Source organism: Dipodomys ordii, unplaced genomic scaffold, assembly GCF_000151885.1.
Source record: "Dipodomys ordii isolate 6190 unplaced genomic scaffold, Dord_2.0 Scaffold90, whole genome shotgun sequence".
NCBI classification, from domain to species: domain Eukaryota; kingdom Metazoa; phylum Chordata; class Mammalia; order Rodentia; family Heteromyidae; genus Dipodomys; species Dipodomys ordii.
The window spans coordinates 5029884-5047843 of NW_012267306.1; the positions used below are offsets into that span (position 1 = coordinate 5029884).

General features: G+C 34.9%; 1 protein-coding gene and 1 pseudogene across 3 annotated transcripts in view; both read right to left on the reverse strand.

Annotated features, from left to right (window-relative positions):
• Rundc3b (RUN domain containing 3B) overlaps positions 1–17960 on the reverse strand; it is a 93314-nt gene that overhangs the window by 18185 nt on the left and 57169 nt on the right. For both annotated transcript variants that reach the window (XM_013026047.1, XM_013026048.1), the window contains exons 6-8: positions 16463–16543; positions 10502–10670; positions 8801–8958 (exon numbers count right to left, since the gene is read on the reverse strand). In XM_013026047.1, the coding sequence (XP_012881501.1) occupies positions 8801–8958; positions 10502–10670; positions 16463–16543 (408 nt within the window). The remainder of the gene's footprint in view (positions 1–8800; positions 8959–10501; positions 10671–16462; positions 16544–17960) is intronic.
• On the reverse strand, positions 721–1480 carry LOC105992942 (annotated as a pseudogene). Its single transcript, XR_001175427.1, has one exon. The product of XR_001175427.1 is annotated as a transcription factor BTF3 pseudogene (transcript).

Here is a 17960-nt window from a genome sequence, read left to right on the forward strand (position 1 = left end):
CAGAGCATGAATGCTATTCCTGAATTACTTTTTCTGAAGGCTACCTCTCTACCACTTTGAACTACAGCTCCATTTCCAGTTTTTTGGTGGTTAATTGGAGATACAAGTCTCATGGACTTCCTGCCGCAGCTGGCTTTGAACCTAATCCTCAGATCTCAGCTTCCTGAGTTGCTAGGATTACAAGTGTGAGCCACCAGTGCTCAGCTTGTTATTTAATAGCTTTTTAAAAAATATTACCTAAAATGTTTTACCTTTGGTATTATCAAAACTATACATTTTCAGTCTGTTATTAGATGCAAAACAATGTTTTGCTCTTATATCTTTTTATTCCATTAATTGTTCATTAACTATAATATCCTTTGTCTCATAACCTTTTATTTGCCTGTAAAACTTATTTTCTCCTCATATTTGTGTTACTATATCTGCTTTTCACTGTTATTTATAAGTAGTGTCTTTCCCCATATATTTGCATCTTTGGATCCAAAGTACAGTTTCTTGTAGACATCAAGATTATATGGATCATATGATTTTACCTGTGGCTCCAAACAGTCTTTTGATTGAAGAGTTTAATGTATTTGACTTCATGACTGATGAGAGGCTTACTTCTGTCATTTTGATATTTGTTTCCTATATATCTAAAGGTTTTGTTCCTAATTTCCTGAATTATTGTTTTCTTGTGTGTAGTATAGATTTTTAATGCAATATTTATTTTCTCCTTTTTTTTTTACTAGGCAAAGAATTGTATTAACCTTTGTTTCAACCTTTATTCCCAGGCTTTATTAGCTTCATTAGCTACAAAGAATGAATTTTGTATAAGCAAAAACTGAAAAGATCTGCAGTGTCCAGGGGGCTTGGGCTTAAAAATATTAAGAGATCTAGATTTTATCAGACCCATAAACAAAAGAATTTTAAAAAGCAGTCATATTATAAAATAGCAGGTCCTGTAACTTCTTCTATCTTCTTCAGAAGTTGACTCAATTCAGTTTGCCTCATTCTTAGAAGCCTCATCAAAATTCTCCACAAGATCTGGAACTTCATCATCATCATCCTCGCCAGTAGCAAGTGGTGCTTTTTCATCCACAGATTGTTTGGGCAGAGCTTCAGCCAGTCTCCTTAAACTAGTCAGACTGTCTGCACCAAGCTGGTTCAAGATGCTGGGAAGCATTTCTGTCAGCTGCTTTGTGTCAGCATGGCCTGTAATGGTGAAAGTATTTGCTGCCGAAGATGCCTGAACTTTAGAGTTGTTAAAGTGGATCACTGTTCCTTGGTTTGTAAACATATTCACCTCCTCAATACCAGAGATATTGTTCACGCCTAACTTCTTTAAGGAGAACTGGAGTTTTTTGTCATCTGCTGAACCACCTTCTTCTTTCTACGAGCAGTTCCTTTCCCACCAATGCGCACTTGTGCCTGCAGTTTGGCGAGTTTCTCTTGGTTCATGATAGTTTCTTTCATGTGAGGCTCCTGTCCTCGGGTTCCGCCCGCGGGATGGAGGAAGAGATGGCGTCGCCCCCCAGGGCCGCTGCCCCTGGCTTGACCTCGCCCCTGAGAGTCTGCCTGAGCCAGGGCGCCCTCCGCATTGCCTTCCTCTCCTCAGCCCTGTCCCTCCCTGTCTTGCTCCTTCTGGGAACTTCCCGCCCCCGTTGCCGTCCTCCTCATTTCTTTTTGTGTACAATGCATAGCTATTTTTGTAGCTACCATAGACATTACACTTAATATAATTTGGCTTTGTAAGTTTATTTTTGTGCTGACCGGAGCTTGAACTCAGGATCTCATACTTTCAGCTTTTTTGCTCAAGGCTGGTGTTCTACCACTTGAGCCAAACTTCTACTTTGGGCTTTTTGCTGGTTAAATGGAAATATGCGTCTTTTGTCTTTGTCTTCCAAGGCTGGCTTTGAACTTCTCCTCTTCCTGGAGTTTGCTATTTTCTTATTATATTATTACTGATATTATTATTATTATTACTATTATTATTATCATAGGATGTCTTTACACTATTAAGTCTCGGGTATAAATTTAAGGTCATCTCCAAGTTAAAGCCTTTCTGAGTATACATAGTATCCTAATTTTTCCCATATATGCTTGTTTTTTAGTATTTTAATCTTTTTGTTGTTGCTTACTTGTTAGTTTGTTCTTAGAACAGGGGGTCACTATATAGCTCAGGTTGGCTTTGAACTTAGAACTCTCCAGTCATTGCCTCCTGAATGCTAGAATTATGGTGATATGTCATTACACCTGCCCCAAATGCTGTAGCCTTTAATGTCTGATTTCTCAAGGTGGAAAAGAGAAAAATTCAACAGGAAAAAAGGATGCTAGATCTTTCAACTTTATGGAAACCACTTCAGCCAGAAGGAGAGAGTCTAGTAACATGGAAGAGTGGTGCTAAAAAAATCTTCCCCAACCCCATGTTTCTGTCTGTATCTCTGTGGTCATAAGATATAAGCAGTGGTATCGGCAGCTATCTGGTCCCTGATGTCTGGAGGGCAGGATGATTTTTGGCCACCAGAAGATGTTTATAGCCTCCCACAGGGCTAGAACTAGGGTATGGGTAGCTGTTACTGTGCTGAGTTAAAATTAAATATTATTCACATCTGTATGTTCCCCTGAAAGCTGCAAGCCTTCAATAGAATCTGTCAAGTTCTAAAATAGTTACATTAGATATGTTCTGTCAATTCAAATGTGTAGGTTGGAGGACAGATTCTGGTGCGTTCAATATATCATCTCCCCAAAATACTCTTATAAAAACTCATAGAAGTCAGTTAAAGAACTGAAATAACTATTTGAGATACTTGTATATTAATAACAACATATATCTTTTTATTATGTAAGCTGTAATTTATGAAAGCTTCTTCTGTTTCTTCAAGATAAATATTTATTAAAGATGCCAAAATGGAGTCATTTTTGTAATAAGTCAATTTTCAGTGAAATATCAGTGTCATCTATTACTAGGTCTCTGACTCAAATATATAATCATTTGTTCTGTAGAATATGCAGATTTAATGGGACATATAATTAAAGGCAATGAAATATCCATAATCAAATTAGTACCCTTTTAAAATTGAGTACTCTATTGATTTCTGTAACACCCAAGAAAGTACAGTATGACATGATTTTCGTATTTGATGCTGGTCCTTTTCACTTCTGGCTGCATTTTCTTAATTTTTTGTCCTAATATGGACAATTTAGTATATCATAAATATTGACATGATTATAGCTTAAGTTTAAATAACATTACTACTCACTAAAATATATACATGGCCAATGATTAAGAACTGTTACAATCTGTCTATTTTTAAGTAGAGCATGATGACATCAAATAGTCATCCTAAACTTGTAAATCAGGGCAACATGACCTTACCAACTATGGCCTGTAGGCTGAGATTACTTACTATTAACCACTCCAAACAAGTTCTTGAACTCTCACATTGGCCTAGTTTTAACAGTGAATGCTTCTTTACTTCAACTATTTAAACTCTTCAGTTTCCTCATGTTACTACTGCTAAAATCTTCCAAATGATTAAAAGAAAAACATTAATTGGATGACACTTCACTGGTGTTCAAAGTATTTTTATATACTGTTCTGGGTCTGTTTGGTCCTGAGATTTGCAGTATGTATTACAGAATAACTTGTATACCAAATAATTTATATGGGTTTAAACTTGTGGATGCTAACAAATCTTCATTCTTATGTATGGTGCTCTTTAAATAACCATGTGATTGATAATGTCTGACCGTGTGGATGCTCACAATTTCACCTTCTTATACGTGTTACTCTTCAAATAACCCAGTGATTGATGACATGTATCTGTCTTACTAGTGCCTTGTGAAAAGAGATGATGTTAGTTGTATTCTCAGCTACATATGATCCCAGCACAAAGTATACATTTAAATATTCACTGAACAGAAAAAAATTAAAAATAAAGTTTTTCCATTAATTAGCATAATAAACATTAATATAAATAAAACCTTTTTATAATCTTCTGGCAAAATTAACAAATATCAAGCCAAGGTGTAGCTAATATTTTAAGCTGGCTTATATTTAATTAAGTGACATTTACTTAAGTGAATAAATAAGTTGAAGTTAAAAGTTATTGCAGCAAAGTAAAATTAATAAGAGTTTTGAAACCATACTTTATATTTCAAAACTGTGAGGATCGAAAACCTATAATAGTGTTTTATCTACAAAGAAATAATATAATTTTAATTCTATCAGTCATAAACTTAGCTATTCATATGTACCTTTGTTAATACCTTGTACAATGCTGTATTTCATTGAATAGATGGATGAGGAAAATAATTATGACACCTGTCAAACAACAGGCAATATTCATGAGACACCATGCACATAAATATATGTCATTATTTTAACATTAATCTAATCATCATTAAGAAATTAGAGTGCAAAAATGAATTTATTTTGAAATTCAGGGATAATACAAGAAATTCTACAATGACTGTTTGGTCCACAGTATTTTGACACAAGAAAGTAAACACTTTTGGTTAAGTTAATTTCTAGATTTTTTTTGGAGGCTATTACAAATAGAGTTGCTTTCCTGATTAGTCTTTCTCTTCTCATTGTTGGCATAAAGCTACTGTTTGGGGTAGGTTACTTTTACATCCTGCTACTCTGACAAAGTTTTGGATCAGCTCAAGTAACTTGGGAGAGGAATCTACAGGATTTTGTAAATACCGGATCATGTCATCTTCATAAAGGAATAGTTTTACTTCTTTCTCTATGTAGATCCCGTTTATAGTTTTCTCTTAGCTTATTGCTTTTGCTAGGAAGTCCAGGACTATTTTAAAGAAGAGTAAAGAGTGGACATCCTGTCTCATTCCTGATTTTAGAGGGAATGGTTTTAATTTTGCACCATTAAGTATAATACTGGCTGTAGGTTTGTCATATATAGCCTTTACTATATATTGAGGAAAGTTCATGGATTCCTAGATTCTTCAGAGCTTTTATCATAAAGGAGTATTGAATATCTTGTAAAAGGCTTTTTTTCTGCATCTATTGAGATGCAGATCATGTGGTTCTTGTCCTTCCTTCTGTTGATGTGTTAAATTATTTTAATTACAATATACATTAGTATGTATATTGAACCAGCTTTGCATCAATGGAATGAATCCCAGTTAATCATAGTGTATGATTTTTTTGGTTCCTGAATTTGGTTGGCTAGAATTTTAATGAGAAATTTTGCAGCAGCATCCATCAAAGAGATGAGTCTATCATTCTCTTGATTTGATGAGTCCCTATCTGGTTTTGGGATGAGTGCCAGGCTGGCTTTATAAAATGAGTTTGATAGTATTTTTCCCCTTCAATTTCATTGAAGAGTTTGAGGACAAATGGAGTGAGTTCTCCTTAGAAAGCCTTCTAGAATTTGGCTGTGAACACATCAGATTCTGGGGTTTTTTTTGGATGGAGGACCTTTTATGCCATTTCAATTTCACTACTTGTTATGGGCCTATTTTGTTGGTTTAAAATAAAATATCTAGGAATTAATTTAACCAAAGATGTGAAGAACTTCTATTATGAAAACTTTAAAGATATGAAAAAAGGAATTAAAGCAGATTTGAAGAAATGAGAAAACCTTCCATGCTCATGGATTGGAAGAATTAACATTGTGAAAATGGCAACTCTGCCCAAAGAATTTACAAATTCAATGAAATACCCATCAAAATTGCAACAACATTCTTCAACATATAGAGAAAGCAATAAAAAAAACTCATATGGAATAATAAAAGATACCAAATAGTAAAAACAATCCTAAGCAAGAAGAACAGTGTTGGAGGAATATAATGCCAAACTTCTAACTATACTACAAAGTTACAGTAATAAAAACAGCTTGATACTGGCACAAGAATAGGCCCAAGGACCAATGGAATGGAATAGAAGGCCCAGAAATGAACTCATAGAAGCATAGCCACCTAATATTTGATAAGGGAGTAAAAACAAAGGAGGGAAGAAAGACTGACTCTTCAACAAATGGTGCTGGCAGAATTGGCTATACATGTGCAGAAAACTGAAGCTCAATTCTTATATATCACCCTGCACCAAAATCAATTCCAAAAGGATCAAATACCTCAATGTTAGCACTCTACCACTTGAGCCAAAGCTCCATATTCAGCTTTTTTTCTATTTTTCAGAAGTTGACTTGTGCTAAGATTCTAACAGTTTCCTATAGGGGCTGGCTTTGAACTTTGGTTCTTATATCTGAGCCTCCTGGGTAGCTGGATTTCAGGTGTGAGCCACTGATGTCAAACTTTTATTTTGTACCAATACTGGGGCTTGGGCTCAGAGCCTTTTGCTCTTGTTCATAGCTGGCATTTGAGTAGTACTTCCAACTTTCTGCTGGTTAATTGGAGATAAGAGTCTCACAAACGTGTCTTCCTGAACTGACTTCAAATTTTGATCCTCACATCTTAGCCTCTGAGGTAACTAAGATTGTAAATGAGACACTTTTGTGTTCAGCTCACTTTTAATTTTCCACTTAACTTTATGATTGTATTTATTAAAGAGATTTTATGTGTCTATAAACTAAATCAGAGGAATAAACCTCCTTTGAATGTTGTCTTTCTTTTACACATTATATCCAAAATCATTTAACAATTAATGATAAATAGGTAAATATTATCTCTATTTCATAGATGAAGAGGCAGAGGCATCAAGACATTAATTATGACTAACCTATAAAGAGGCAAAGGTAGAATTATTACATGAAGACAGTCTTGATTTGTAACAGATACTTAGCTTATTCCATAATTTTGGTACTGTTACAAAAACTATAAAATGTGCATATTTTGAGTTTTAAGACACATCTAAGAATAACAGCAAATACATGTAACAATTAAGAAATATACAAAGAACCAGATGAGTGACATCACATTTGTGACCAGGAAAACATAAGGAACACAATATAGAAGAAAACATTTCATGCTCTATATTCTACACCTCAATATTCTTTTTCTAATTTTGTTATTGACCCTCTTAATATTCTTTTTCAGATCTTTTAATATTATCGGGATGCTTTTATTTTCTCAGGATGAAAAAGGGAAATTCCAATGCCAACCTTTGATTGTATACTTCCATAACTACTAGTAAAAAAACTCAGTGATACAGGGAGAAAAATGTTTATTCTCTTTGCAACTGAAAATACACTATTCTGCATCTTAAAGCTAATCTTCATGAAGTAGTACGTTTTTAGCACTTATTAATAAAGCATTTTTATCTTATCTTCCTGTTCAGTATCCTTTAATAGGAAAGGATTTTGTGAGGCCATTTTTACCATTCATTCATATTATATTATATTATCATTCATATTATATGTCTTTAACATTTAAATTGAAGGCAATATTCTAGTTTTCATCGTCATGTTTTCTATTTTCTGCTCTATTAATATTTTTTAATGTTTTAAAGACATTAAAAAGAACTATAAAGTTCCTGAGACTCTTATAGTATCACTGACACTGTATGATAAAACTATAATTGGGATGCATCATTTTCTCAAATTAAAAAGTCTGAGCCTTGTTACTTTAACAAAAATAAATTAATTAATCCATATAAATTAATTATTCAAATGAAAATATCCTCTGATAAAATAACAACTGAATTTTAGGCTACAATATTAAAGATTGAATTCAGGGCCTTGCAGTTGGCTAGTGCTTTAGGACTTGAGCTATGCTCCAGTTGTTACTCCTCCTACTCTCACTTCTTCTGGAATTACTGATATAAGTCACCAGGTCTGGCTGGTGTGGGGGGGGGGGCTGGTGTGTGGGTGGTATGTGTGTGTAAGTACTAGGGCTTGAACTCAGGACCTCAAGCTTTTGCTCAGATTGCTTACTTATTGAGGGTGCTCCACCATTTCAGCCATGCTTATAATCTGAGACTGTGTTAGTTCATTAGAGATAGAGCCTTGATGACTTTTTCTGCCCAGGTTGGCTTCAAACCTAAATCCTTGAAATCTCAGCATACTGATTAACTAGGATTACAAATGTGAACCACCGGAAACCCGGTCAACTGTTGAGTTTTTTTGAAACGGTCTGACCTCAAACTTTTCAGATTTGAGATTACAAGCATATATTGTCATATCAGTTCATTGAGACTGGTTTTTCTTATTTTTAGTATTAAAAACACTTAAATTGGAAGCATTACTTCCCAAAAAAACCAAAATTTTCTCCTTAGTCTTTTACTCATAATTAACCAGAAATCTTTATTTGGCTCTTGATGTTTTTGTGCCTGCTTAGCAGAAGTGAGGAGCTATGGAATGTCCATCTGACCTTAATAACAGAGGCACCACAGGAAAAGCTCTCTTACATTAGAAAAAGAAGAAACAATATATGGACATTACTCTTCTCACAAGGATATAAATTCCTAAATAATACTATTTTTATTCCTAACTAAGAATTTAATTTAAAATTTTATCTTCTATATTTTTAATCTCAAAGTACCAGGGCTTGAACTCAAGACTTTATGCTTGCTCAGCTGGTACTCTACCACATGAGCCATGTCTCTATCCTGGCTGACTGCTGGTTATTTCGGAGATGGAGTCTTGCAGACTTTTCTGACCAGGCTGTCAGTAAACCACAATCCTTTAGATATCAGCCTCCTGAATACAAAGGCTTACAGGCATGAGCCACTGGCACCTAGTTATAATAAACATGGATTACTTCTGTAATAAGAAAAAAATTAAACGCTTAAAAAACAAGATTTAATAAAGTCAACCGGATTGCTAAGAATTTACAGCAATAACACTTTGTCTTTATGTTTACATATTGCCACATTTTTCTAAGTGATTTCACTTACAGCTGATCTTGAAGCTCCACAATTATATATTCTAGTTGTTGTTTCTCCAATTTATGGGCCAGATCAGAATCTTCAATCCTTTGAAGTAGTATTTTATTCTGGGAAACAGATTCAGATAGTTGGTTTTCTCGAAGTCGTAAGAGTTCTTCAAGATAACCCTGGAAATAAAATATTATGAAAATAACAGAAATTTTTATAGTTTTTTTTAAATTAAAGCCTTGCTTTACAGTTTCATATATAATCTATTTTCTAAGACTTTTCATGTATTTAATGAAATTATATGAATATTCTGTATATGTCTGTTAAGTCAATCTCATCTATAGTGTAACAACTTTGATATTTCATTGTTGATATTTTTGTCTGGAAGGTCTATTCTTTATTTATTTGTCAGTTGTGGGGCCTGGGAGCTATTCCTCAGCTCTTCAGCTCAAGGCTAGCACTCTACCACTTGAGCCATAGCACCACTTCCTGCTTTTTCTACTTATGTGGTGCCGAGGAATTGAACCCAGGGCCTCATGAATGCAAGGCAAGCACTCTATCACTGAGCCACCTAACCCCAGCCCTGGAGGCTCTATTTATAGAGTAAAAAGTTGAAATCACCCATTGCTGTTATCTTAGGGTCCATTTCTTGTTTTATGTGCAGTAGAATTTGTTTTATAAAACTGGATGTTTCTCTTTTGATGCATATATATATATATTTATAGTCATATAATTTCTTGATGAATTACTTCCTTAATTGTAGTAGCCTTTTCTGTCTATTTTAACTGACCTCAGGTTACAGTCTGAATATATCAGTGATTATTGCAGATATACCTGCTTTTGGGGTTTTCTGTTTGTTTTCCATTTTTTTCACTTTCAGTATGCACATGTCTTTGCCAATGAAGTTAGTTTCTTGCAGACAATAAACAATTTGGTTTTTTTTAACCTGCTATCCTGTTGTCTTTTACTTGAATTTAGTAATTCACCCACTTTCTTTGAGCTCTTATATTCTCTCTTTTGCTTTATTTAGTCTGTTTATTAGGCTCCCAATGAAATTTTTAGATGACTTACAGAGTTATACATTTCCAAGTGTCCTGTTTGAAATGTGCTTTCTGTAGTTACTTTTCTTTAATTTTAATAAGTTTTTTTATTGTGAAAATACTGTACAGAGGGGTTACAATTACATGAGCAAGGTAATGAGTACATTTCTTATCAAGCATTGGTACCTCCTCTTTGTTTCCCCTTACCATCCCTGCCTTCCCAATGTGTAGTCTGATAAGTTTTAAGAGTACCCTATGTTGAAGGGTCTCATAGGCAAGGAATTGCAATGTGTGTGTGTGTGTGTGATGTGTATATCTAAAGTGATAGTGCTGGAGCTTGAATTCAAGCTGAGCACTGTCCCTGAGCTTTTGTGCTCAAGGCTAGAGCTCTATCACTTGAGCCATAGCTCTACTCTAGTGATTAACTGGAGATAAGGGCCTCACAGAATCTCATGCCCAGGCTAGATTTGAAACACAATCCTCAAATCTCAAACTCCTGAGTAACTAGGATTACAGGCTTACATCACTGGCACCCAGCTTACTTTGAATATTTTTACTTAAGAAGTCATTTCAGAAACAAAGGGGAAATGTCAATGATTAATATCTCTTCTTTTAGTTAAAGAATATTTTGATAATGATAGTATAAAGTACAACAAATTGAGTTTTGACAAACAATAAATACCTTCTGTTCAAGGGTAAGTTGATACTTTTGTCTCACTCTCTTACACTTATTGAACCAGCTATTTTCATCCATTATGAGAGGAGGTCCCACGTTCTCCGGAGTGCTGCTTTCACTGTCACTGCTTCCAAAAGTTCTGAGTTCCTCCTCATCACTGCTGATACTATCAGAACTGGACATATCCAAGGGAAAGAATGAAATAAAGTCAATGATATGTTCTACTTTAATTCTTTGTTTTAAAGTTTAGCACAGATTTTAGTAAAACAAGTGAAGAAGGAAAAAACTGGCAAGTAAGGAAAAACCTCTTCCTGTTTCACTTGCAGAACAGAGTAAAGAAGACTCCCTACTTTGATTCTTAGGATGAATATTCCTATATTAGTAAGATATTGTTGAATAACCTCTAAAACTTATCAGTCGCATTTGAATTATAGTAATAATACTATAAAGACATATTCATAAAGTGAACATAAGGTGTGGACATCCTGTCACAAAAACGAACCTAAAGATGGTAAAGTTCAGCCAGATGGCAGTGGCACATACCTGTTATCCTAGCTACTCAGATCTGAGAATAATGTTTTGAAGCCAGAATCCAGTTAAGGAAGGAGAGTCTGTAAGACTCGTATATCCAATTAACCACCAAAAAGCTAGAAGTGTAGCTATGTCTTAAGTGATAGAGTACCAACCTTGAAGGAACAACATAAGGGGCAGCACTCCGGCCCTGAGTTCAAGTCACAGTACTAGCAAGCAAGCAGACACACACACCACCACCACCAAGATACTGAAGTTCAAGTGAGATTAACAGATCTACAAACTGTGAGAACATTCATATGAGACAAAGGATTCCAAGATGAGAGAAGCAGAAACTCCAGATGTGAAGATAAGAACTTTCTATCTGGGTTCTTTTCACAATCCTTAGTGGACCACTGCTTGTCTTATCTTCATTGCAAGACAAAAAGTCAATGGCCAGTGCCATGAATACAATGTCCATGAGCACAAAAAATAATGTTCAAGATCAGCTCAGCTTTGGCAAGGAGAAGAAAGTTTTAGAAGAACTAGTTATTTTAAAACATTGGTTATTGAAAGGGAGAAGATATAGATGTAAAGAGAATCACAGAAATATCAGGACAAAGTGTGAACGAATTCAATAGTGATATTCACTATACACTATGCTGAAGATGAACTTTACAACTTGGGGTGGGGGAAGGGAGTCAGAAGGGAAAAAAAGCAATGTATGAATTACTTGACTTATGTAACTGTAACCCCTCTGTACATCACCTTTACAATAAAATGTAAATAAAAATATAAATATGTAAATAAAAAGGGCAGCATTTGCTTTTACATATTTCTACCTGACACAAGACTCTACTTCCCTGTTTTCCTGTGCTGCCTGCTGACTGCTTGACTAATCAAGACTAGAGTTTAATTTGGAAAAAAACTTAAAAATCTTTTGTTTTGTCCCTGTGCTTTTGTCTTTTCGATACAAGATCTTTCTGCCTTTTTTCCTGGTCTGGCCTCAAGGGTATATAACAATCTATCTTCAAAATTCTGTATGACATCAATATAGCAGAGGGTGTAAGGGAAAAGGTTAAAAAAATGGAGAGAGGAAAATGAACGTAGAAAAAGAAAGTGTGCAAAAATAGTTGTCCAATTTAGGGATTAAATGGCCTGGCCGCTGTCCTTCAGCTCTTCAGCTCAAGTTTAGCATTCTACCACTTGAGCCACAGAGCCATTTCTGGCTTTTACTGCTTATGTGGTGTTGAGGAATTGAACCCAGGGCCTCATATATGCAAGGCAAGCACTCTACCACTGAGCCAACTTCCCAGCCCCCTTTCTGTGAAATTTTAAATAAAACAAGAACAGATTAAATTCTTCAGTAGCCATGCCATAAAAGGGATAAATAAGTATAGTTCAAGCAATGCAAGATCATCACTTACTTTAGATGCATGGATTTTATACATTAAAATTTAAATCTGCGTATTAGAATTAATACCATAACACTAAAAGAAGAGAAAAAGAGTGTGTAATTTCTGAAACAGTACAGGAATGAGAGTGGAGGAGAAAATGATCCAAGAAAGGGCAAGGAAGAAGAGAAAAAGAAATGGATGTCTGACATGGTAGTGCAAACATGTAATCCCCCACTTGGGAGGCTGAGACAGGAGGATCACAGGTTTGGGACTAGCCTGGGCTATGTACGTAAGACACTGTTTCCAAAAAAAGCAACAAACAGATAAAAAAGAAATATGAAAAGCTAGACTAGAAGGCAAAATATAAGAGTAGATATCATACAACTATATCAATAAATACCCTAAGCACCTCAATATTGGAGTGCATGAGAAAAAGGGAAAGTCAGAGGACATGAGGTCAGACAGGTTAGTGGAGGCCAAATAAACTGAGGAATTGTGCCTTTTGAGTTCAATGCAAAGAAGCCACTGGAAAGTTTTGAAAAGAGGAAAAAAAGGATCTAACTTACATCTCAAAAGAACCATGCTGACTACTCTTATGAAGAATTCGGTATTAGGAACCCATGGTAGAGGCATGGAGATTATTGTACATCTTCAGATGTAAAGTAAAATGGACTTTCTGTAAGATTTGCTGACAGACCTGTGAGAGTTGTGGCAGAGAAAAATTGAAGGAAGACTGCAAAGTTTTCATCATAAGCAATTATAATTACAAAACTATTATTCTTAGGATGGAAAAAAAATCAAAGGAAAGAAGTTTCTGGATGATGAATTAGTACTTCAATTTTATACATGTTGTATTTGGGGTGCTTATAATATCTGAGTCTAGAATGGTGTTGCTTAGGATGCGGAATACATTTAGTAAAGAGCAGCATATACACAATATCTAAAATAATGAAAAATTGTATGAAACTTTGAGAGAGTGTATAATAGAGGAGTCTGGATTGATTCCTGAAATATCCTAATATTTAGCAGTTGGGAAGATAAAGAACCAGTCAGAGGAGAATGAAAGGAACAAAGGGAAGCCAATCACAGGAGTTATGAAGAGAAAAATCCCAAACCAGAACCAGCCATCTTCTTAGCTTCTTGTCACTCTCAACTTTGAAAGTAAGGGTTTTTTTTGCAGGGAGGGGTCTTGGTTTTTTTGGGGGGTGGAAGAGGTTCTGAAGGAGACTGAGAAATAAAAGGAGACAGGGTAGAAGAAACAGCTCCAAGTAATATGGGAAATTTTTTATTTGCTATGGACAAAATAATAATGTGCTTAAATGCTATTGTGATATTAAGGTGTGTGTGTGTGTGTGTGTGTGTGTGTGTGTGTGTGTTTTACGTGGGTGCATGTGTTTATTTGGCTTTCATCCATAGATCCTGGCTCATAAGTCCCATAGCCTTTGTTATTTCCTAAGTATTCCTAAACGACTAAAAAAATAAAGTTAAAGTATTTGACCTTTTGTCCCTGGCTCCTGAAGCATCTTTGGAACAGCTTCAGAGCAATAAAGGCAAAGCCTTCTTTTCTTTCTTGTTGTTAAATTTTTATGCAATGAAGAATATCTTATAGATAGAAAATGTACTCTTGTTACATCAAAACCGGACTATTGATGATATAATGTATATCATATTCATTTACTGTCATGTGTGAGGTCTACATATTCCACTAGAGATGTTAGAAATGTATTTCTAATAAATCCTTAATTTTGTAACAGTTAGACAATACTTTTCATTCATCTGACATTTTAATTTTCCATAAAAAATAAAAACTAATCAGTAAACTAAAGAAGACAGAAGTAGAACAATCCAAAGTGTTGAAATTTGGATAGCAGCAAGTACTTGTAGAGATTTAAAAAAAAAGCTTCTTTTCTTAAAATTCTGGGATACTTTAGGTCTCAGAAAGTGAAGTCTCTTTGATTTTTCTGCATTGCTCTCATCTGCCAGAAAAATAAGAAATACATTTTTAATCTCCCTTTGCCTTCTGTCTTACAGCTGTCCACAAAGCAATTCTGACTTTACTTATCTAATAATATTCCTATTTCAGAAGTGGGCTTGTTCCATTTTGAGCTGAAGGAATGTTGTCCAAAAAGGAAGAGCCATTACACAAGCCTTGCTGTTTACTGTGCTTCCTCAGTCTATTAGCATGAAGTCACATGCTTTCCTCCAATCACATTTCTACATAGTGTCCATACTCCAACGGAGGCCTAAGAACAGAATTTTCAATGAACCCCTCTCAAAGGTCAGGGTGAAGAATTTTTAGAGAGCATAACCCATGGGGTTCAACCCAATTCCACAGGAACAGAACCTTTGTACCCTTCTCCACCTTCATTTGGCTGCATAATGCAGAACTGATGTAATAGTTAGACAGACAATATTAGAATTAAAGTGAACTAGAGGGTACTCTGCTAGCATTCACATAGGCCTATTTGCTTCCTTGCTGATGGGGAGAAATCCCCACACATTTTGCGATCACCAGAAATGATGTTGTGACTGTGCAGGAAAAACTGATTTTGTTTTTTCATTATGTTCTCAGAGCTACAGTATGCAGCAAGTCATAGAAAAGGATAAGTAATGAGGGAACCAACTGCTGAAGCCAAGACCTTAATAGAAGTGAGAGCATAGGATGTACTGTACATGTTTGTCAAAGGAGTGGCCTTAAATTGAACATGATTAGCATAGTCCTACTAAAGGGTGTTGGGAAAAGTCTGTGTACAGGAAGAACAATTCAGTAGTATGCTTAATCTTATATAGTCCCTTTAGGTTAGTTGTTTTGTTTGTAGAAATTTGCCTCTTTAGGAAATAATCATACTTAAATAAAATATTTAGTTGAATGAATGTTAAAGATATTATTACATTTAAAAGTTAGTAAGTTGTGGCATATGCTTATACTTCCAGGACTCAGGAGGATATGATGGGAATATTTCAAGGGCAAGGGCAGCCTGATCTACATTGTAAGTTTGAAGCAACCCTCCTAAGTTCATGTGTTGAAGAATGTTTGGCCTCAACTATGGTTTGGGGAAGTAGTGGAAACTTTAGGGGTGGAGTCTGGACGGATCAACTAGGTCATTGGAGGAAGTAACTCACTAGGGTTGTCCTTTTGAACACATCCCTTACTCCTTCTTTATTCCCGGCTTGGTGTTCTAGTACAATATTCTTCCTTATCCATCACCATCCAAAATGTCTTCAGTTCCTAGCTTTAAAACATTCGTGACTTCTCAGACTAGGTACTGGTTATCTTGGAGACAAAGACTGTGCTCTTTCAGAAGTTCTTAAAGGTCTTCTATATTTTAACATCTATATCCCTGGCATCTAGAAAATGTCTTTTCTATATTAATCTATATGCTTAATAAACTCATCACTAATGTATGTGTCTAATGACCAGTATTTACATACATACAATTCATATATACACAAATAAACATGCTGTATCTTATAGCTCTGGTTTGATTATAACATTTTAGAAATACATATAGATTTTATGTACAATTTCAGGAGATCAAATTTTCAAGTAGACCTTAGTTTTTATATTTGATTAATTTTTAATTGGTGATAAGGTTGTGGGAAGTCTAAAATTCTCCTAAAAACACTAGTGGTAAGACAAACTGGATTCTTTTGTAAGTACTTTTGAAGAGTCATCAAAATTTTCATTGAATTTATCTGAAATAAATGAAAATTACAACAGAAACAAAAGTGGAATTAATTTGTAAAAGGATACTCATCCTTTAGAATAGATGTAAAACAGAAAACAAGAGAATTATACTTTTAAAATTTCAGTAGACTGTTATTCTATATTGACCATAAGATAAATGTTTCATCATATAAAAACTATGTATTCAAATTGAAACTATATAAAATGTGTGTATTTACATAAAATATTAAAATGCAGTTGGAATTTGTACTCTAGTGATTTATGACACTGAAAGAAATGTTGGGTATAAAATAGTTTAAATCAGATGAGGACTGCACAGTAAGATACTCAATTATAATTAAGATTTCAGAAACATATGAAAATCACAAATACCTTTGTTCGAACTTCAAATATGGTGTATAGTCTATCACAGCAGGAAAGGTACCATCCAGTCCCTCTCCCTTTAGGCAGAAACTAAGATGACAGAATTTAAATACTCCATATTACAACACAATTTTAAAATCAAATTTAAGCTTTATAAGCAATATCTTCCTAAAGAAATTTCTTTACTCAAACTGGATTTTTTTCTTTACAATTTGCTACCTATTTGTTACAAATAAATACCTAAAATATCCCTATCTTCAATATAAATGACATTTTTACATAAGGTTTCACAAAGCAAGAGTGAAATTTACTGAGAAATCTATTCAATCCTTGTTTCAGTTGCTAGTGTCTTGATCTTCATCGCACTTTCAAGACATCACTAGAGAATTTTCAAATGAAGATGTTTTTCATATTCAGACACAAAATTTCAAGTGATACTGTATATCTCCTAAAAAGATTGGACTGAAATCAAGTTTTTCAGCTGGGTGCCAATGGCTCACGCCCAAAATCTTAGCTTATTAGGAATGTGAGACGTGGAGGATCACAGGTCTAAGCTAGCTCACGAAGAAAATCTTTGACACTCTATCTGCAACTAACTAGAAAAAATGCTATTTTGGGAAGTATGCCTCAGGTGGGAGAGCACCCTAAACTACCTGAATAAGTGAAAAGGCTTGATCTCAGATACCAGAAAGATGCTGAAAATCATCTAATCTCCATTTTCAATTTTTGTGAGATGATGATGCAAACAGGGAAAATATTGAGGGACTTGGTATTTGCTTTTACTGGATTATATACACTGTCAATAGATTATAATAAATGATTAATTAAATAGTTAACATTCTTATCCCAGTTTTTTTTCTCTTTCTGAGACATGATCTCTCCCAGTGAGTGTGAGATTGGTCTTGATTTGCTTTGTAGAACTGGTTGGCTTTGAACTTGCAATCTTCAATTTCTTAAATGCTGGGATTACAGAAATGTACCACCATACCTGGCTTCCTGTGTTTTGTTATCAATAAGCAAATGCATAAAGCCAAAGATAATGCCAGAACATTCTGGCATTTTTTTTTTGGATCCGGTCATGGGGCCTGAACTCTGGGCCTGGGCACTGTCCTTCAGCTCTTCAGCTCAAGGCTAGCACTCTACCACTTGAACCACAGTGCCACTTCTGGCTTTTTTTTTTTTTGCTTATGTGGTACTGAGGAATTGAACCCAGGGCCTCAGGCATGCAAGGCAAGCGCTCTACCACTGAGCCACCATCCCAGCCCATAATAGTACCTTTATAGGAATTAAGAGACAAGTTCCATGTTCTGTCATATTCATCTTAAAACATTAGTACTCATTTATTTAAAATTATAATTATAAATAGAGAATTATTAAATTATAGAGAAAAATGAAACTCATGGTGGCAAACACTTAAAAAAAAGAAGTGGTAGGGGGCTGGGAAGGAGCGCTTGCCTTGCACTCATGAGGCCCTGGGTTCGATTCCTCAGCACCACATAAGCAAAAA